The sequence below is a fragment of the Xiphophorus couchianus genome, chromosome 17 (genome assembly GCF_001444195.1).
Source record: "Xiphophorus couchianus chromosome 17, X_couchianus-1.0, whole genome shotgun sequence".
Taxonomy (NCBI): domain Eukaryota; kingdom Metazoa; phylum Chordata; class Actinopteri; order Cyprinodontiformes; family Poeciliidae; genus Xiphophorus; species Xiphophorus couchianus.
This window is the reverse complement of record NC_040244.1, coordinates 1,166,877-1,188,338: the sequence shown is the minus strand read 5'-3', so window position 1 is coordinate 1,188,338 and position 21,462 is coordinate 1,166,877. Positions and strand designations below refer to the sequence as shown.

Sequence of the window (21,462 nt, the reverse complement as noted above, 5' to 3'; positions counted from 1 at the left end):
GCAGTTTTTGCCGTCTGTTAAATAGTATAGTGAAGGTGTGTGATGTGTATTCCATTTAATTTACACCAACAGATTTAGAGCACAGATGGGCTGAACATCTGTTCGAACGTGCGATTATTTTAAATAAGCTGCAGACGACAGTTTCCGCTGCTTTCATGCATTAAAGTTGGTTTGACATTGAAACTTTTTCTCTTAAAACTCGCAGATGTGCTCGCACTTCAGCACCATTTCCTACACAGACGAGCACGCTGTAGCGATGTCAGATTAATAGTCCTGGGGTGCGTTTGAGGCCTCAGGCTGCAGATAGTACCTCAATCATCCATCAACCATGACTGCTGATATAATTACTACACACACACTCACCTTTCTGTTTTCTTAACGTGTCCCTATGAAACAACCACTTTCCTCTGAACATTTACCTCTGAGCTCCTTCTTCTCCTCTCGTCAGCCTTCCTTCTGATTGGCTCTGAAATAAATTGGTGAATTATTATTGAATGCTCATTAATTACCACCTACTCAGTCAGCACTATTCTCTGGAACTAATTAAAGTTCAGCAAAGTAATTAAAATACCATATGGTTCAGCTGCAGCTTACATGAGTCTGACATCACTTAGAGATTCTAACAGATCAGATAAAACATGCTAGTGATGGTGAGATGAAGCCTCATGAGGCATTGAACCACTTGAGCCAACTGGTTCGAGAAAGGGTTCATTTCTTGAAGCTTCATGTGCACACGAAACCACCTACTGGCCAGGTGTATAATCACAGCCAGCTGTATCTTAACACGTGTGATGCATTGAATTTTTGTCTATTATGGCTCTTGGGAATGGCTTCACAAAGGTGTAGGACGAAATCATTTGTCTACATAAATTATGTATACACATCTGCGTATAATAAAATATTGTTTGAATGTATCCTCTGTGTGTAATTATTCCCCAAATATAGTAGTGTCATGTGATATGGCATGTTGTGTAATAAAGTTTTTCTATAACTCTAGAAAAATGGCCTGGGCTTAATCAGGCAGAGGACAGTGAAAGTGCTTGTGGAACTAGGGAGGGGTAGTGAATAGGCTAATGCTTGTGTAACTTGGATGATTTCATGCATTTTTATTAAGAAACAACAATTTCTCCACAGTTTTGGTTTCAAACGATTTCTCTTTTTTGACACTACATGGATGAGGTGTTATTATTGTACCCCAACTCCTTGGAGCACAATAAACACCTCACCTTTACAGAAAATAAGAAACAGTGAAAAATACAGTTCCTCATAAGCAAACATAATGCATCTGCAAATGTTCAGTTCACTTTACCTTGTTAGGGCTTATCAAATCAAAATGTTCCCACATAGGGGAAATCCTCCTCTTTCTCGCTGGCTCCATCCTACTCTTATCCTGTCCTCGCGCTCCTAAATCTCCTGTCTATCTATCTATCTATCTATCTATCTATCTATCTATCTATCTATCTATCTATCTATCTATCTATCTCCTAAACTCTCCAAACACCGAACTAACTGTCTCAAACTAAATAACCACTATCCAAACTCTGCTATCAAAACTATCCACTCTCTCAACTGACCGCAACTCGCCACAACAACCCACATTATGAATGGAGCCTGTGGGGTTTCTAAAGCTGTCAAACCCCGCGCCAAAATCTGAGCCACTTCCCGAAGCAGTCACGTGGTACAGCCGGGCAGCGAGGCTTCGGACGTCATCGTTTTCGGCTCCTCCCCTAAATGAAGCAAGCCTCGATACGCGCTTTACGGAAACGCCCCCTCCATTACTCGACACACGCGTCGAAGCCTCGGCACATCACGTAACATCACTAAAACATGCATAAATCAGTCACATAAAAAGGTGCTAAAATGAGCAGGAAATGGTTTAAAATCGCCTTTTTATAGAAAACAGCGCCATAAAACATACAGAACAGACTGTATACAAGTAAGTACTGTATACATACTTAATATGTGTAGCTAATATTGACTAAATCTTCGTGTGAGGCCTGGTGACAAAAATGCGCTAACGTTAGCTAGCTTAGCTAGCAAACGTTAGTTAGCTAGCTAGCATGCTAGCATCACTTACACAAGGCTTACCTGTGACGTAGTCGCCACCGTCTGTGAAAGTGACACAACAAAGATTTTACAAGTCGCTGTATGTTTTCTTCTGGCTGTTTCTTTACAAATATCTTTATGACTTTATGCAGCCGAAATGAATCACTGAAGATTTTGCCGACATCGTCTACTCAGAGTTACTTATAGAGCGAGTGAAAGGAGGTGGAGATGGACGACAACGGAAAACAAAAATACATAATTATACATAATTAGCAATAAGTCACGTTATTCCTTTCATTTGAATCGATATTCAAAATTAAATTCAAATTCAGAAATACTTTATTAATCCCAGAGGGAAATTAGATTATGAATTAAATATTATTAAATTATGTTTTAAATCCAATTATTTAAAAGGAAGTCAAATAAATTGGGAAATATTATGGTAATTTCGTGACATTTCTACAAGGCGTATTAGAGCCATTGTAAATGCTTTAAAAAAACACCAAAAAAACTAAAATTTTAGAATAAATTTTCTAGAAAAAACTCAGAAACTTCAGTTTAAAAAGTTGAAAATGTGCTACTGTAGATTAACCTCAAAATGGGAAATTTATAACTTCTAAAATTGCTATAAAAACACAGGAAAAGATTAATCTCTGAGAAAAAACATGAATATTTCTGAGTTCGAAAAGTCAAAAATATTTGAGTTTTGAAACTGAAATTTTTGTTTTTTTCTCATAAATTTCTGAAATTAATCTAAACATTTCTGATTTTTTTCTAGCAAATGTTCAACTTTTCAGACTCAGAAATTTCCAAGTTCAAACTCAAAAATGTCCTTGTTTTTTTCTTTCTTGAAAATTTCTCAGATTTCTCTCAAAATCATGAGTTTTTTTTCTTACAAATTTCCGACTTTCCAAACTCAGAAATGTTCTTATTTTTTCTAAGAAATATTCAGAGATTTGTTGGTGGAAATTTACTCCTTCTTTCTATCTATCTATCCCTTACACGCCATCGTAGAAGATAGATTAGAGCAGTAATATAAAGTACATAATAAGCAATGAGTCACTTTATTGCTTGGATTTGAATCCTCTAACATCCAATGAAAGGATCTTAAATAAATTGGACAATAATCTGGTAATTTGGTGATATTTTTACCTTTGTGGTCTTAAAATAAAATCCTAAGACTGGACCATCAGAGTGTAAAGAGTTAAACATTCAAAAGTTTAAAGGAGGTCACATCAGGTTTACCTGTAAAGGCACTTCAGTTTAAACTCATTTTTTAGTTATAATCCCAGCATAGATTATGAGCTTTATGAGAATATGCTGAAGCTACAAACTCAGACAAATCCTCTGAGACGTAAACAAAGTTAAGTAAAAGTGTTTGAACCTGTAAGAGTATTATCCTGATTTACATTAAACCACCTCACCAGCAGGAAACGCATTAAAATCAGAGAAATAAAAGCATCGAGTCCAGCTTTGGTGTCTAAATGTGAGCGAAGTGAAACAGAAATTGAATTAAAATTGCAAATGAATCCTGGATGTGTCTCGACCCGAAGAAAATCAGCTCAGCTTTCATTCATATTGAAATGAAGCAGCGAGGAAGCAGAAACAAAGTCGGATTAGGAGGAATAAGGAAACGACAGAAGAGGAACGAGGGAGACGGCAGAGGAGGAGTGGAGAAGTGAGAGGACAGAAGAAGGAAAGAACGTCAAATCATCTGTTTGTTGGTGAGGCTTTTTCAGAAGAAATAATCCACCGTCAGCAGACAAACGGGAAAACGAGTCAGCAGAGGTCAGGAGATTTCTGACGAAAGCAACCAGAGTTCAAACATTAAATCAGCCTGAGTTCTGGTTAACTGGGTCCATTACAAACTGGTCCATTACAAACTGGTTCTGGACTGGATTAGATAATATGAACGCAAAATATCATCCTGTCACGATTTATTCTGCTGGACGATAAATTGTTCCAGAAATGAATGTGATAAACGATAATATTGTTGATTCCAATAATATAAGAACACATTCTCAAAGAGCAATAAACTTTAAAAACTAATGAACAGGCAGATTATTTCACTTGTAACATGAGAAAAATATCTTGTTATAAGTGAAATAATCTGCCAGTAAAATTAGTATTTTTAACCAATATTAAGGAATTATTGACTTGCTGAAAAGTTACTTGTAAGTTAGTTTTGTCTTATTTCAAGTGTGTTAAAATATTAGCGCTAAAGCACTAAAATACTTTAGAACTTATATTTTGAGTTTTTGCAGTAACGGCAGAAGCGTTGTGGCAGCATGGTGTTAGTTAGTCCAAACTGGAGCAACACGACACACTGAATTACAACAATCATTGCAGCAATAAGATCAAGGGGTTACACTGCACTATAAAACTTGTATTTTGAATAAATCTGAATAAATGTGGTGGTGTCTGCAGGGCTGCTCCAGCAGATCCGTCCTGTTGTAAGACGCTGATCTTCTCGTCCCGCTGAGATCAATAAAAGCTGCCAGTACATCAGGCCTGTCTGAACTCCAACCCCACTAATGCGCCGAGCACAATGCGAACATCTCACTCCGGCTTCAAACGTCCAACTCCAACACGCCTCAATAATGCACAACGGAGCTGATCTATTATGTATTTACAGCAACGCAGCGCTGCTTTATCATTTCAGCTTTATCCAGTAATATTAATAATAAAAATATATATGTGTTATCCTCCCAGTGGTGTAATTACCATGGCAACCATGTCTCGTCCATTTTATCAGAAAATGAATTATGAGATTCTCTGTGTTTTGCCCTCCGTCTTCCTGTCGTCCATTAAACTCAGTTTTATCGAAAAAGGTTTTCCAGACAACATTTAGAATAATAACGACCGTTTCTCTTCCTCTTTTCTCTTTTCCAACTGATGAGTCACAACCTACACCTTGAATTTTTCATAATTACATCAAAAAATAAACTACTTAAATGTTTAAAACACCTACAGCTGCAAAAACCCTTGAACATTGCAAGTATGAAACTAAATAATTTAAAAACAGGAAATGAGTCCATATATGGACGATGATGCAGCTCCTGGTTAATAGAAGGTTATTGATAAACATATCAGCTCCACTTTATGATAATAGCCGTAAAAAGTAAAAACTGAAGCTAAGACAAGATTTTCATATCAGCTAAACTTTATGCTCACAAACAACACCGGTGATCAGTGAGCGTCCAAACATTTTGCAGTGGAGGGCAAAACTAGCAAATTTAAACCAGTGGCGGATCAAAATATTCATCAAATTAAAAATACAAAAATGAATTAATGAAGGAGAGTGACTGAGTCGTTTCTTTGTTTTCATTTCCCTTCGATCTGCAACATGGAGAATCAGCTAAAAGTGATTTATCAGGTCAAACATGTAAAGTTGTTAAAGTGGAAATAAATCAGCAAAGACATCAGAGGCTCAGTTAACAGGCCAAAGGTCAAAGTTCACCACAGGAAAGTATGGCTGTTTTTAAGACTGAGTCCAATTTATCCAATGAAACTGAACTAAAATAGTAAAACCAAACCTTCTTTATTTCCAAAACACGATTTAGTAAAAAGAAAAATTACATTTGGACAAAAATAACTTCAGTCATTATTTTAGGAAGGTAAAAATATGGAAAGCTGAATTTGACTGAAACAACATTTATGGACTAATGGGCCAAAAACACTAAGCTGGAGAACTCAACCACCTGTCACTGTTTTTTGTCTGAATGGCCTAGTCAAAGTTCGGACTGCTTAGAAACAGAACCAGGCTTTTACGTCTGTATAAGCGTATAGTTGAGTTTTTTTAATAATTTGTCTTGCCATAGAGCTGTGATAGAACAGTTTTTCGTGCGGTTCTTCTCGGGGTGAATCCGTTTTTCCTCAGAGTGAAGCGACACATCGACTTCCCTTCATAAGGACCCAGAGACACTCCTCCGTTTCTGCTTCTGTCTCCATCTCCATCTTCTGTTTACCTCATTTCTCTTTCTGTCACTTTCCTTCCCGGCGCCATTAATCTCAGCAGCCTCCGCCCACAAACACACCGCCGCGTTTCTGCCATGTCTCCAGACGTTTCTCTGACGTCTTCATAAGCAGACGCAGCAGAAAACACGTTGATTGCTCCAACAGCTGATTAGAGGAGCGAAAAGAACGGATCCAGTTTGGCAGGACTGGTTTCCCTGATGCGTCCTCACAGCGAGGGTAAAACCGCCCCAGAGTCTCCGTGGAGTGATTTCCCATGATGCCGTGGGAAAGCAGCGGCGTCATTCATCAGAAGTTTGGAGAGACGTCGAACACGTGTAGCGCTCTGAGCTCTGGGGGTTCTGGTTCTGATCCAGTCCCTGAACCCGACACTTCCTCCTCCCTCCCTCAAATTAGTAAAAGCTCCTCCAGCTGCGGTTTGCCGGGGATTCTGGGAAAAGTGGGCCAGCGGCAGTCAGAGTGACGGCGTCGCGGCTCACCGGTGGGACGCTCATCAGCCGCCGCTTCTCTGCGGCGCCGGAAACGACACAAACTTGTTTCTGCTTAATTATTCAAGCCAGAAAGCAAATCCTGGGCGAATTACTGAAAGTTTTCCTGCTGCAAACATTTTAAAGTCTCTCAGTTTAAACAGACATTAAAGCTTAAAGTGATATTTGCCTGTTTTTGTTTGCAGAACTGATTAGGAGTCGATCCGGCGGAGAATCGGAGCGCCTGCTGGGAGGATGATTGTTCTCAGGCTGCGGCTCTCACCGCCTCCCTCATGATCCACACATAAAACCAGAAGCAGAATTTTATTCTGCAGAATTCACACATTAACGCAAACGATTGATTCCATCAGAGATCAATAATCGACTGTAGAACCAACTTTTTCCTCAGCAACGTTACTTTAGCTCAAAGGAAAAACAAGACATTTTCTAAATCTGACTAAATATTCATTTTCTGTTGACTTTAAGTTATGTGCAAGTAAAAGAAAAATTTTAATATTTTAGGAAATAAAGGTAATGGCAAAAATATCAGGAGTTAAGCAAGAAAAAGGTAAAAGTATTTTATTTTCTGTCCTTTATGAGATTATTTGCCTTATTTGAGCAAATAAATCTCAGTAAAAATGCTGAGATTTATTTCAGTAACATTTTTCTTTAAAGAAAAAAGTTTTTCTTTTCTTTGGAAGGGAAGAAAAAAAAATCCCATCAGTTTTTTTCTACTTGCCCTTCAGGGTCCAAACAAAAAGAAATATGTAAAAAAATAATTTTCTTTTTTCCTCTGTTGGTTTAAAAAAAAAAATCAAAATTCAATTCCACTGAAAAATACTTTATTAAAAGAAAGGAAAATTAAATAAGTGCTGTTAAGAAACAATTGTTGCTGTGGAGATTAAATAAATAAATGAAATAAATTAATTTAAAATAAAAATAGCAATGAATAAATTAATACATTTCTATTATAGCAAGAAATACTTAATAGAAATATACAGTCAGATTTCACATCATAATTTGTTTATGGTCTCCTTTGGAAAAAATCAATCAATCAATCAATCAATCAATCAATTGATTGATTGATTGATTGATTGATTTCACATCATAATTTATTTATGGTCTCCTTTGGAAAAAATGTTGGGGTAACAATTAAAAAATGTGAAAATTAAGTTTTTCTACATTTGATTTAGTTTTTATTTCAGTTAAAAACGTTTTCTCAGTTTCAGCTTTTGTTATTTTGTTATAATAAAAGCTGTGGACGCTGACTTTAGTGTTAGCATTTAGCATCTATTTGCTATTTGCATTTAGCAATTAGATGCATTTAGCATCTATTTAGGCATTTAGCCTAAATGCTATTTTAGGCTTGAATAGCTTCGTTGCTATGCTAACTCCTGTTAGCTCAACTTGAAAACGTTAACAGTCTTCTCCAGCGACCAAAGAGATCAGATTAGGACGCAGAAATTAGCGTCAGATTTAACGGCGGACAGAAACAGTAGAAAATAAAAAGACTTTTGCATGAAAAAAAAACAAAAAATGTTTTAAATGTATGTAGTCTATCAAAATGAGCATGTTAAAGAGTTTTTCTGTCATTTCTCAGCTTCATTCTCGGACCACAGAAAGTTTCACTTCAGACAGTTTGGTAATCCCAGATTATTGAGGAGCTTCACTAACGTTGCCTTTGGCTCCCAGTTCTGGAAAAAACACCTAAAAACCTCATTTAAACCATAACATTCATGTTTGATCAAATTTAGTTTTTCTCCCTTAATGATCTGCCAACCATCCTGGTCACATGCAGAGATGTTTCTCTGTGTTTTAAGCCTCAAACATCCAGAAATTATGAAGATTTTTATTGTCTGTGGAGATAAAACCTTTAAAAGCCGTTATGTGATTCTGTGATTCTTCCATCGGGTTGAGCTGCTCGTCCTGCTGCAGGCGAGGAGATGATGGATCTAAATCACCCACGCTCCTGGCAGCTGTGCTACATCCTGCCTACAGGGGGAGCAGGGCAGTAATTCATCCTGCTGGTAATGGAGAAACGATGGACTTTATCCAACATCTCTGAGTGAAACGGCGTTTGGATCAGCTAAAATATCACCTGCTGCAGGTTTTAGAGAGCAGGCTGAACGGTTTATGAGAGCTGAAAAAAATACCAAAGCAGAGCTTTTAAATGGAAAAGTAGCTCCTTATAAACTTGCTTTAATTTTTTAGCTGAAAACAGTCAACTTGTCCTCCATTTGTTTGGGTTTCTCATCATCTGAAGTCTAGAACTGAACCAGAATCAAAGAAAACCCAGAGAAACCAACAGAAAGCCCAACTGTGGAAGAAAACTTTAAAGGGTTGCAGAAACGTCTGGATGCTTGAAAGGAAAACACAGAAGTTTGGTTTAGAGCAGCGCTGCGACTAAAAAGGATGATTTCCAGTAATGACAGAGAGGAAGAAACTAAAATCATCTCCACTCACTCAGGTGTCATTTTCCTCCAGAAGAGCAGCTCTGATGTTTGGCAGCCAGTATTCATCACATTCAAACCATTTACTAGAACATAACAATCATGGCGGCTCGGCTTGCGGCGCTCTGCCCTCCACATTACAGAGCCGCTGGAAATTTATAAAAAAGATCTCATTTATTTATAAACAACATTTTATGCAATTTATTTGATGGGAAGAATCCAGCAGGAACCGTAAACAGAGCCGGAGTTACAGCTCAAAGCAGGTGCATGCGTCAGGGTGGCCTAGTCAAAGTCCAGACATAAACTCAGATGAGAATCTGTGAAAAGATTAGAAAACACAGATGTTTTCTATTCAATCTGAGTCAATAGTCAATAGTTCAGTCGGCCGTTACCTAGCAACCCAATCTGATCTCCAGCACGTTTGGTCAGCTGGTTTTACCGCTGTACAATGGCTGCTGGAAAAGATGAGTGTTTTGCTGGATTCTTGTTGGTTGTGTAGGAGCTTGCACTTCTGCTTTTCAAAGACATATGATTGCATAAAAGCGCATCTGTTTTCAGCCATTTTCATGTGTGAGTGTAAACGTTGAGTTTGGGGGCGTGGCCAGCAGCAGCTTATTGGATTTAAAGTGACAGAGGCCCTAAAGGAGAAAACTAAAATCTCACTTTCTGTAGGTAATGAACATGTTTAATATGTTCAAGGAAGCATATCAAGTCAGCTTTAAAATCCCATTAAGACACATTAAAGTTTGATTTGTCCAGGTGAGAGGAGGGATAGTTTTAACTTTGCTGCCGGTTTTTCTTCCCAGCGCAGAAAGGAAACTGTTCAGACAGAAACTGAGTTCAAAAAGCTAATTTTCTCCAGTCGGCTCACATCCGCTCACAGGGAGCTCTGAAATCAATCAGTTCATGGACTCCTGCTTTGTTTACACCTCTCCCCCAGATGACATGTTTCAAATAACAGCCACAGAAATATTTGTCAAAATCCTGCTATCAGCGGCACTCAGGTGTTCCCAGAACGCCATCAGGAATGCCGATCGCCGTCCGGGGAACGCGACATAATACGGCGCTTCGCTGAGAACAAGCTCCCCCCTCCACCGACCCGTCGTCTCCTAACAGCTGCCAGGCTGTTGTGTTTATTTGCATTTAGAGTAGAAAGGTAGGAACCCTCCACAAGTGGACACCAGAGATGCATGTTAATGTGGGCTGTCCACTGGAGACGGCCGCATGTGGAGCTGCATGTTAACAGCAGGCGCAAACAGCGACACAACACGGGGCGGTACACTCCCACTGAGACCCAGAGAGACCCATAAAAACCCACTGAGACCCACAGAGACAGACGGAAACCCACAGAAACCCACTGAGACCCACAAAAACCCACTGAGACCCAGTGAGACCCTGAAAAAAGACAAAGTGAACTTTTCTAGGTCTGTCTCAAGCTGTAAATCAATTAATCGCCTCATAAATGAAAACAAACTCATTAATTTCCATTTGATTTATTGTTTTTCTCTTTCTACCAAAAACTGGGTGATAAAAGTTTTCAGTTTGGTGTTTTGGTCTCAACTGTCCATTTCTTTGAAGGACAAACTTGTTCACAGAAACTTCATAATCATTTTTATTTGTTTATTTTGGATATTTAAATTGTCTTCCTGTTCCAGCGTTAAATGTTCATTAGAATTTGAGAACGTGTTCTTATTATTATCCCATCATCATGATATTACTTTAAAATGATCTCAAAACGATATTATCGTTTATCGCAATAACGTCTGGGACAATTTATTGTCCAGCTGTATCTGTTATTGTGACAGGCCACTGACAGCTTGTTTTAAGTTAATGATCCTTGAATATGGATTTTAAAAAGCATTAGTTCCTGTGGTAGATTTTTTTTAACAATTTTATTGTAAAAGAAAACATTTACCAGTACTTTTTAAAAAATTGTTAAACAAATTACTTAAAATAAGCTCCTTTATTCTGCTGAGAATATTAAGAGAAAAAAGTGAATAAAGATGTAAAATCAGTCAAATGAAGTGGTAATTTTATAACTAAAATACCAAACATAAAATGAGGAATGTTGAGCTTCTTGTGACGTTACGATTTGGTGTCAGTTTTAAAAATAAGCAAACAATCAACTTATTATTGTTAAAAACTGATTTGAGTCAATCTAAGCTTTGCTCTCATTGAAACATTTTGTTGTAATTTTAAGGCTTTCATCTGGTAACAAAGCAATTTTATTCCACTAATGTTGTGACTTTTTCCCGTATCTTTTTAAAAAAGCTCTTAGTGTTTCCCTGACACTCTGTTGTACCACTTTAGAAGACGGTTTGAATGTTTTTTCTCCTGAATACATTTCCATCTCCTCTCCTGTCTTCACCATGAACAGAAAGCTAACCACCGATTTTACTCTGACTCCTTAAAAAGCCACCAACACCAACCGACTTGTGCTTCTGCCAGGTTTTTAAGGTGAAACCACAGCAGAAACTCGCCTCTCTGGAACATTTCCATCAGGTTATTTGTGACTTCAGGTGAAACACGTTTTGGTTTTTCAGGCAAACAGAATAGTTTTTGTTGTTTTTGTTTTAATACGGTCCAACACAAGAAACCAACACAATGTAAACAGGAAGTAGGGCTAAAATGTTGCCTGCAACTTCCTGTTTCTTTCAGATTTTGATCGTGCGCCTTCAGTCATCATAAACACCATTTTCACCAACACAAACAGTTTCAGATTGCACTTTCTCTTTAAATATCACATTTGTATATTTTACAATGTTTACTGTACATATGGTGTGCTTTTAATGCCTGTAAACCCGATTTCCCTGACTGGACGTTAACGGCTGATAATGCACACAGTAATTAGCTTTTGTCACGTCGTCAACAATTATCTCAGCCGCCGTCATTCGCTCTGCCTTTCCTCCTGATCCAATTAGAGCTTCTAATGACCAGAATCATAATTAGCCGCCCTCATTCTGCCGTTCCCATTATCATCATCATCATCTTCATCACGCTCACACATCACTGGACACGATGTACAGAAGGAGGCAGGCCCGTTCATTCATATATGGCTCAGTTATGAACATCAAAGCTGGATCAAACAGCAGAGGAACAACTCCGAAAAGTTTCTCCGGTCCGAGGTTCTGAAAATGTTCTGTCAAGATCCGTCGGAAAGTTTAGTTTCTCCAGAGCAAAATAAACGGTACAATCCAAGTAAAGTTCGTGATTTGTTCCAAAAATGCGTCCAAAGACTCCACCGCGCTGAAGACAACCAGATATGTCCAAAGTCCACAGAGCCGTCCGACAAACCGGGAAAGCCGAACTCTGAGGTCCATCAGGGCGTGGTCTCAAAGTCCAAACAGTCCAAACAGTCCAAACAGTTGTCCATAATCATGTCCAATCTGGTCCGTCGTCAACATAAGAAATCTGCTGTAAAAAGCAACATCATCTCCATAAAAAACAACCAAAGTTTTAACCTGGATCAGCTGAGTCAGCAGATTTTATCCTCCATTTTAGGCCAGAAAAACAACATGAGTTGGTAAAGATGTTAGAGATTCAAAAATGCACTAAATATGTATTTGATCATCAGTGAATTATTACTATTAGAAATAAGGGTTTTATTCTTGGGGTTTCACTAGGAAATGAAACGGGACCAGATTAAAGTCAGATGTTGGAAGATCTTCATAATGAGGGATTTTCACCTCTAACTAAACATGTCTGAATTTATAAATGAAATATTGATCTCGGCCTTAAATAGAAAAACGGGTGAAAATTGAGACTTTCATGTATAATTAATAGCTTTGTCGTAAAATGCTGTCAGACATTTAGACTTCAAATGTTTGTCAAACCTGTTATTTTCCAACCTGCCAGAACTAAATGCCTGACAGCATTGTGTCTTTCATGTTGCAGCCATTTTTGTTTTCTCTTTGAAATCTTCAAACATTCTGCAGCTCATTAAAACAAAAGACCGACCAGAACATCGTCGCTCATCAGAGAACAATTATTCCTGCACACGTGGGGCTCGAAGTGTTCAAGCTGTTGTCATCTTTATTATTTTTTTGTTGTTTCGTTTCTCGTTCTGAAGCAACGAAAACTTCAAACTGTTGAAGTTTTTGCTCTTTGACTTCAAGCTGCGTCAGTGTGAATGCTGCGAAGCGGTAATGAGTCTGAATGAGTTTTCTGAACAGAGGAGGCCTGGTTCAAACCGTGTTAATCACAGCAGCGATCGACATGCCTTCAAATTAAAGCTGGTTAAATAAAGAAAACAAATAAAAGTCAGATTTTAACTGAATCTCTGGCTTTCTATCACACAGAAAGGTTTCTCATTCTAAAGACAAAAATGTTGTTTGTTCACAATGTTTTCAGGTTAAACTTGATTTTAGATGTTTAGCTCAGTGAGAACTTTGAAGTTAAGAACCGTCTGCTCTGATTGGCCCATACTGGTGGTCTGATGAGCTCGTCTGCTCTGATTGGCCCATACTGGTGGTCTGATGAGCTCGTCTGCTCTGATTGGCCCATACTGGTGGTCTGATGAGCTCCTTTGTTCTGATTGGTCAGTTAAAGTTCTAAACTTGCTGCTAATTTTGAGAGGCTTCAGACCTTTCTAAGATCCACAGCAACTCGGTTAGATTTTTCTGATTAAGACATTTGGAAACTGAAATGTTAAAAGTATTTTGTTTTTACTTGTGTCATCGATAGATCCTCTGCAAATGAATTGTTTATTTTTCCATATATTAAGATTGTTTGCCTCAAATTACTCCCGGTGTTAATGCGGCTAACGTAGCGTAGATATCCCACTAACGCCTGTAGAGGCATATTTCACACAGTCCTCTGGCAGAAATCCTCTGCTGCCATCTAGTGATTTAAAATCAAACCCAATTATGTTTAATTTCACCAACTTGCATTTATATATCCAAATTATCACTCCCTTACTTAATTTAGCATCCCAGACAACAAAATCAATAATTTTTAAAATTTTTTGCACAGAGTTGTAAAGAAATTCAGCCAGGAAAAGGTTTTTGTGTATCGTATAAAAAACATTTAAGATGTTGTCGTAGATGCGTTTGTGTTTGTTTCTGTAGGCTCATAATTGATTTAAAAAAACAAAACTAAGAAACTCAAAGTAAAATACATTTTTGTTAGTATCTATTTTGTGTCCGTTTCCTAAATATAAAGAGGGTTGAATTTTTCACAAAGGAAAAAACCAAAACCAATGTTGCACACCTGCCATAATGCTATCAATTTAAATTTACCTTTTTATTTTAATCACCTCTAAAAACAAAAGATTTCAACAGTTCACCTCCCCACAGATTTACCATTTAAACTTTATATCACTTATATGGCTTATGTTTAATTAAATTCAAAATGTACGCAATCAGTTTACTTTTTTTCAATGTAAAGAAATAAAACATATGCGAAGAGCTTAAGGGTATAGTTGGCCAAACATCCCGGTTTTCTTTAAATTCCGAAGTTTTTGTTGTTTCAGTTTGTTGGTTGAAGTTGGTTGTTATTTTGTTGATGGATATAAAATCTGAGGCTAGCTAACCCATGTCTGGATCAACTGTTGTCACGTTTTTACAGCACAATTTGACCACAAGGGCTTCATGTTGAGAAACACCATCGATGAACACATTAAACTTCTTTTAAAACAAAACCAGTTCAGAAACCAGCCCATTAACCAGTCAGGCCAGTTTTGAGTATGTCCGTTAGCTAGAACTGCATTAGCCTAGCAGTCAGAGTGCAGTTAGCTTCGCTCCAGCGAGCCGGCGGAGCGTTAGCCGTAGGTGGAGCTTGGAGGTTTACGAAGCCACTGGTAGAAGTGCCGCCGGTGGAGGCGGTGCCAACGGACGTTCCCCTCTACGATTTCCAACGCTCGGGGCAGCGCAGGCCCCGCCCCCACGCCGCTGGACTGGATAAACTCCTTTAACTGGAGGGGTAATGGTGGAAGGAGAGGATGGGACGAAAACAGAAATGTTAAAAAACAAGAGTTATTGGTGTTGGAACTAACATCAACTTCAACCAACCCAGTAAAACTGAATGTTTAAGTTGTGTATTTTTATTCAACAAATATTTTTTTATCTCAAACAGATATTAGCTATTTGCTGAATCGGCAAATACAACTAATTCAGACTTAGTAACTCAGTAGGGTGTCATGAAATGGACAAAAGAGAAAGTTTCTAAGGCTTTAAAATCATGAGATCTTATAAAATCCAAAGCATTTTTAAATTTAAATTAGTCGTAAACTGGTGTTTTATGACGAAGATGTTTGCTGGAATGCACAAAGATAATTCCCAAGCTGTGAATGCTGTTAAAAATGATTTTCATGATTTGAGTTATTGATATAAAAATGTTTCTTCAGTGATAATATGACAAACACTGTCTGTGGCTGAGTTTCCATTATAAATGTACGCAAAACTGTCAATATTCCACTAATGTTGACAAAATAAAATTTCGCAAGTGTCAGATAAATAAGAAACAAAATTAAAATCACATGTTAATAAACTTGAGTAAGTCATAAGTCATCAAAAAACATGCAGCGCCATCATCCTCCAACCAGTTCCTGTCGTCTTCTTTTTTGTCATTTCTGCCAGTAGTAACATCCAGTCTTTGATCATGTGACTCATGATGCGGAAAAAAAAGTGTTTTGCCAAATAAACCAATTTCAATACGGATAAAAAACCCCCGCCAAAACTAGCTGGCATATTTCTGTTAAGCTAATGAAGTTTTTAAAAGTCAAATTCCGTCAACAGAAACGCAGCTGATGTCTTTCTGCATCCTGATCCTGTAAACCAGACAGAGGAGCGATTATTTACTGGAGACTTTTAATGGGATTTAATGACACTGGACTCCAGCTGTGGAAAATCAGACAGTTTCTGAGATGTTTTATTTTTTTTACTGAACCAGTTCTGATCAAGCACTGGGAACATTTCAGCTGAAAACCCCAAAGTGTGTGACAGTAATTTAAAGAAAAGCATCTGAAAAGAAGATTTTTTTAATGTGAAAAGAGAAATAATTCAACTTGTTTCAGGTCAAAGACCAAAGAGAACTTGGTTCTGTACACAGTCTGATAGATCCAGTGGAGCACAGAAGGAAACCTTTCCCTTTAAGTCTCTTTACTTTGAATCATTTGTTAACGCTGCACTCTCTTCCCTCTCCACAGTTTCAGTTTCTATTTACTTTTTCTTTCTCTTCCTTTTTGATTCCCAGAGTGATTCACCCAGACACTTGTTCAGATCTGAAATAAAAACCCTTGTCAATCTTTCCCTTTGTTGAGGTTTTGTATTCCGGTGTCCCGAGGGAAATAATGATGTTTTGTTCCGAGGTTTCACTGACAATCAAGGCCATGCAGAGACTGTAATTTGTTACCATAACAACAAGAAGAGCAGAAAAAAGGGCGAAGGGATAGACTTTCATTGAGGAACACCGTTAACCTTTCAGCTTTTATGTTATTCCTGCTTCATGTATTTATCCAGGCGTCTTTGCTTTTGTCTGAATAAAACAGGTGAAGCGGCTGTGAAATGACTCGACATAGAAATGATTAATCCAGCTTTACTTACCCAGATTAATCAACCCTGAATGTAAAATATTGATGAGGTGGTGAGTCCCAGGAGAACGTGTTAATACGCCGTGATTAATTGGTGTCTCAGATTTCCTAACGGTCGCAGATCAAATGCTTTTTCAAGTCCTGCTGCTTCACTGAAGTACCAAAAGATTTACATTTGCTAAATTGGTAATAAAAAGGAACATTTATCCTGGTCGACAGATTTTCTTCTTTTTATGTCCAAACTCATAACAGTATATCAGTTCTACTAAATATCATAGGGCAGAGGAACAACATTAGCTTAAAAATCAAAAAGATATACAATGTTTAAGTCCCTGATAGTCCGGTAGATTTTGAACCAAAGTTGCAACATTTGTTACATTTTCAGTTGCTTCAGTTCTCTTTCTCACTGCGCTGAGTCAAACTAACCAAATTAATTAAGCAACCTGTTCCCCTCTTCACCTGTGGGGGCGCTGCACCAAGAGCCACTGAAGGAAACAACATGAAAACCTCTGAAGAAGACAAAGTGGAGTGAGGTCAGATTTTAGCAATTAGAGGATTTTTCTTTAGTCTTTGGCTAAAAACCACAAGCCATTTCCTGTTAGCACTAAGCTAGCGGATTTGTTTTGGTATTTACCCAGAATGCCGCGCGCTGTAGTCCACTTCCTGCTTTTGCACTTCAATCAAACAGAGAGTTAGGTTTGTAGGCGGACCAGAGTTTGAGTTTCAGGTCAAATACGCATTCGCACCTCCAAAACAAACCAGACTGGAGTTGGACTGAAGCTGTTTTCACACCTGATCGTCCTGCAGACTCGGTTTGTTTTTGGACCAAAACCGCAACATTAGTTTCATTTTTTTGTTTGTGTTTCTGTATTTACCTCATTGAGTTCTCTCTCCGTGTTCAGGAACTCTGTGACTCCACCGATGAGTTTTGAATTCATGAACAAAGCTTCTCCGTATCTGGACAGAAACGGCGACGCGGTTAGAGGAGCAGGAAACAGGAAACAGGAAGTAAACCGGGACAAGGTTCTCCTGTCTCACCGGGCGTTCAGGATCTCCCACTTGTCTCTGAAGTATTTCCAGGCCATGTTCCGACCTTGCGGGTTTCGTCCAACGTGGATGATGACGTCGATCACGTCCTGCTCGGGGACCAGGTCGGAGGTCAGAGACAGGTTCAGTAACCTAGAAAAAACAAACGCAAGAAGAAGAAAAACATGATTTAAAGAAGGTTTGTAAAAAAGGATAAACTTCTACCAACTATAATTCATTTTAAAACAGGATGTAAAAGTCAAAATCAAATCATCAAGGTAGAAAATCACTTCAGAAAAAGTTCTGGTAGATTAAGCGTTTATGCCTGTCATACTTTCTATGTAAAATATCTAGGACTGAATCAATTAATCGGATTAATCGATTACTGAAATAATCGTTTAGTAATTTAGTAATCAATCGTTAACTGGAGGATACAAACTAAAAAAGGCCATTTGCTGAAAGAACAAAAACACTCACAGCAGTAATTAAACCAAAACTATATAAAAACATCTACATTTTGAATTTAAAGTTAAATATGTTTAATTATCTATTTAATTATTGATGAAATCTAAACTAGGGCTTTAACAATCAATTGGATTCTTTGTGATTTCAATTATTGAAATAATCGCCAACTAATTTAGTGACCAATTAATAGTTAATTGGAGTATATAGACTGAAAAAAGGGCAATTTGTTGAAAAAACACACTTTGAGCAGTAATTAGGCCAAAACTATGCAATATATCTATACATTTGAATTTAAGAGCAAATATCAAAGTATTTTTTAAATATGCCATAAAAAGGTTCCATTTCTTACCAAATCTAAACTAGGCCTTAAACAATGAATCGTTATTAATAATTTAGTTATCTAGCTGACGGTAAGCTGATTGCTTCAAAAGTGACACAATGTCGACAAAAATGGTCACTTTAAAATTTAAGTTAACTTCGCAGCGACTCTATATGAGTTGTAAAGTTTGGTTACTGTGCAGAATCAACAGTTAGTTTATGATCAACAACAAACCACCAGTTCAGCGTCTGCTTTTGAAAAACATCTTGATATGTGAGAATTTCTCTGATTCAGAACAGTTTTCCATCTGCACTGAAACATGACTTCCCCCCAATTTCATTTCCCAAAAAGAAGAGCCCGCCTCCTACGCTGCAGGAAATGAAGCCTTCGGTCACGTTGGCAGAGACTCTGTGACCTTCAGCCACACAAACATGGAGCTGAGGCAGGAAAAGGTCAGGTGGTTTGATGAAAATTCATATTTTCTCGCCGTGTTGTCAGGCGTTCCTCCGCTCGCTGTTCCTGTCAACCAAAAATCACTTCCTGAAAGGACACACCTGAGCTACAGTAATCAGATTACTCCAGGCTGCAGCTGACTGACAGAAATATTTCACAAACACAAGAAATAGCATGTTGTTTTTGTTGTTGTTCTTTTTTAGATGTGGGAGGGAAAAAGTTCAGTTTTCTTTCACTTTCCTTTTTCCCATTTCTGTGTTTTCCTGTTGGTTTGGTTTCTGCTGCCGTTTCATTAAACCCTGAAATCAATTTCCTCTCCTTTCCCACAATCCCTCTGTGCTGAAACCATTTCCTCTGTGACCAATCAGGGAGCTTCACGGCTTTGCGTGATGACTCCTGCGTGTGTGTGTGAATGTGTGGCTGATTGGATAAGGTTTACCTGCACACACACACACATTCATGCAACAACCTGGCTCTGAGTGTGTAACATCCATCTTCCACATATTTCTGAACACAATAGCTGCGGCTAGCGGCTGATAAACACTCTGATGTTCCCACAGACGCAGCCAAAGCTGCATTCCTCTGCTTTAAGCTCACATTTTCACCAACTTTCATTCACTTTGCATCATCTTTAGTCAGAATATCACAGGAACCAATCTTCTAGAGCCTGACCTTTCACCTCATTTAAATGAAAATATTTGACCTCTGAAGCTTAGTAATTATGTAAGCAGCTGTAATCTGATTACTGGGTTGATGTAGTAGAGCTTAATGATTTGCTCGTTACTGAAAAAGGAAGCCAGATGAGAGTAACGCGTTCCTGAAATGACGCAGTATTAGAGTAATTGCAGATGGACTAAAAAATTAGTAATTTTTCTGCCAATAAAAATCAGAAACTTCTGAGCTGCAAAAGTGAAAAATTTGCATGAGAAAAACTCAGAAACATCAAAATTTGACAAAAAGTCTTTGAGAACAATCTCAGAATTTGTTTTTAGGAAAAACGAGAAAATTCTTCATCTCCAAAGTCAAAAATGTGCCAAGAAAAACTGAAACTTTGAGGTTAATGTCAGACATTTTCTAGGATGAAACTAGAACATTTTTGGTACCGAAAGTCAAAGATTTGCGGAAAAAATAAAAAAATCTCAGAAATATCGAGTAATCTCTATATTTTTCTCAGAAACTCATAACATTTTCAGAAGAATTTTAAATTTGTTAAACTTCAATATTTTTTCTAGAAACATTTCTGAGATTAATCTCAAACTTTGTGAGATTCTTTGGAGAAATTTACTCCTCTTTTTATTTCCACAATGGCTGCAATACGCTGCTGTTTTCTTCTGCAGGGACACTCACATATTTCCATCCTCTGACTGCTAATGAACAGCTAGCTAGAGCATCACAAAGCAGAGTAAACTATGGTGTAATATAATCCCAGAATGAAGAGCGACCTCTGAGCCACTCCCCGTCTGATTGATCGTATTGATTAGGCTTTAACCCCTTCCTGCACCTGTTGAGGAGGAAGGTGTTGTCGGAGCAGGTCAGCGCCTCCAGCAGGATCTTCTTCTCTGAGACGGCGCTGGTGGAGTGAAACTTCATCCAGATAAACTCCCACACGTCCTCGTCCATCAGGCTGACCCCGGTGCAGTAAACGATGTCCCGGATGTTGGGAGGAATCCTGCAGATGGGATGGAAATGAAAAAAATAAGAGAGTTCAGACATGGGAAATGTAAAGTGTGTTGATAAGGGCTGGATTTAACTGGTGAGGGAAGAGCAGGACGAGAGCAGAAAACGTAATGAATCCAAAAGCCCTGATAAGACGCTTCCTCTGGATTAACCCCAACACTTTCTGGGTGCTAATTTCTGCCTCAGCAGGAAGCTGCTTTGAAAAACCTCCAGCTGGACATGAAAAACACACTTTACACTGCAAAAAAACTGCATTTTTATGTAGTTTCTCATGCAAATATACTAGTTGACTTTGAATAAGACAAAACTAACTTAAAAGTAACTTTTCAGCAAGATATAGGAGTTTAAGTAAATAATTCCTTATCAATAAAAAAGTGCCAGTTCCACTGGCAAATTATTTTACTATAACATGGGAAAAATGTTTTTCCATTTCAACTAGTAGATATTTATTGATAAGGAATTATTGACTTAAAACAACCTCCTATATTTTTATGAAAAGTTATTTCTAAGTTAGTTCTGTCTTATTTCAATTATATTAAGATATTTGCACCAAAAATACTTGGTCAAATTTGGTGTTTTTACAGTGTAACACAGTCGACACATTTGTCAAAATTCATAAGATTCACAGCATTTCACTTTTATTTTCATTAAAATCGGTGCCAAACTCTGACTGGTGAAAATATGTGATTTTTAAAAATCCAGAAATGTTTCAAAATAGATTTTTCTCTTTAAAACAAGAAGAAAAACTGCATGTGAATATGAGAGTAATCAAAATCAGGACTGACAAATCTCATTATATTCATGTTCAACTTGCTTCCCATCTGTAGTTTTTGGCAGTGTTATCATTCCTAGTAAACACTTCAACGGAGTGAACTGGGATGTAGAGCGGACGTGTTGACTGACAGCATCAGAATGAGCCGTTCATATGCTGCTTATCACAACATATCCCCAACTCAACATTTACACTCGCTCTGGAAAATGGCTGCAAACCGATGTGCACAACTATACATCTTTGAAAAGCAGAAGTGGAGCCTCCTGCACAACCATTAAGAATGC

The 21,462-nt window shown here is 37.9% G+C and overlaps 1 protein-coding gene across 3 annotated transcripts in view; it reads right to left on the bottom strand.

Moving 5' to 3' along the window:
- Positions 1–400: 400 nt before the first annotated feature.
- LOC114160787 (thyrotropin-releasing hormone-degrading ectoenzyme) overlaps positions 401–21,462 on the bottom strand; it is a 165,029-nt gene continuing 143,967 nt past the window's right edge. The window contains exons 17-21 of one of the 3 annotated variants that reach the window (XR_003598850.1): positions 20,231–20,398; positions 17,505–17,645; positions 17,342–17,423; positions 13,404–14,849; positions 11,492–13,362 (exon numbers count right to left, since the gene is read on the bottom strand). Coding sequence is in view for 2 of the 3 variants with exons in the window: in XM_028043577.1 (XP_027899378.1) it covers positions 14,697–14,849; positions 17,342–17,423; positions 17,505–17,645; positions 20,231–20,398 (544 nt within the window). In the remaining variant the exon portion in view is untranslated. Of the gene's footprint in view, positions 467–11,491; positions 14,850–17,341; positions 17,424–17,504; positions 17,646–20,230; positions 20,399–21,462 lie in introns of those variants that run through there. The other 2 variants (XM_028043578.1, XM_028043577.1) reach the window with 2 other exon arrangements.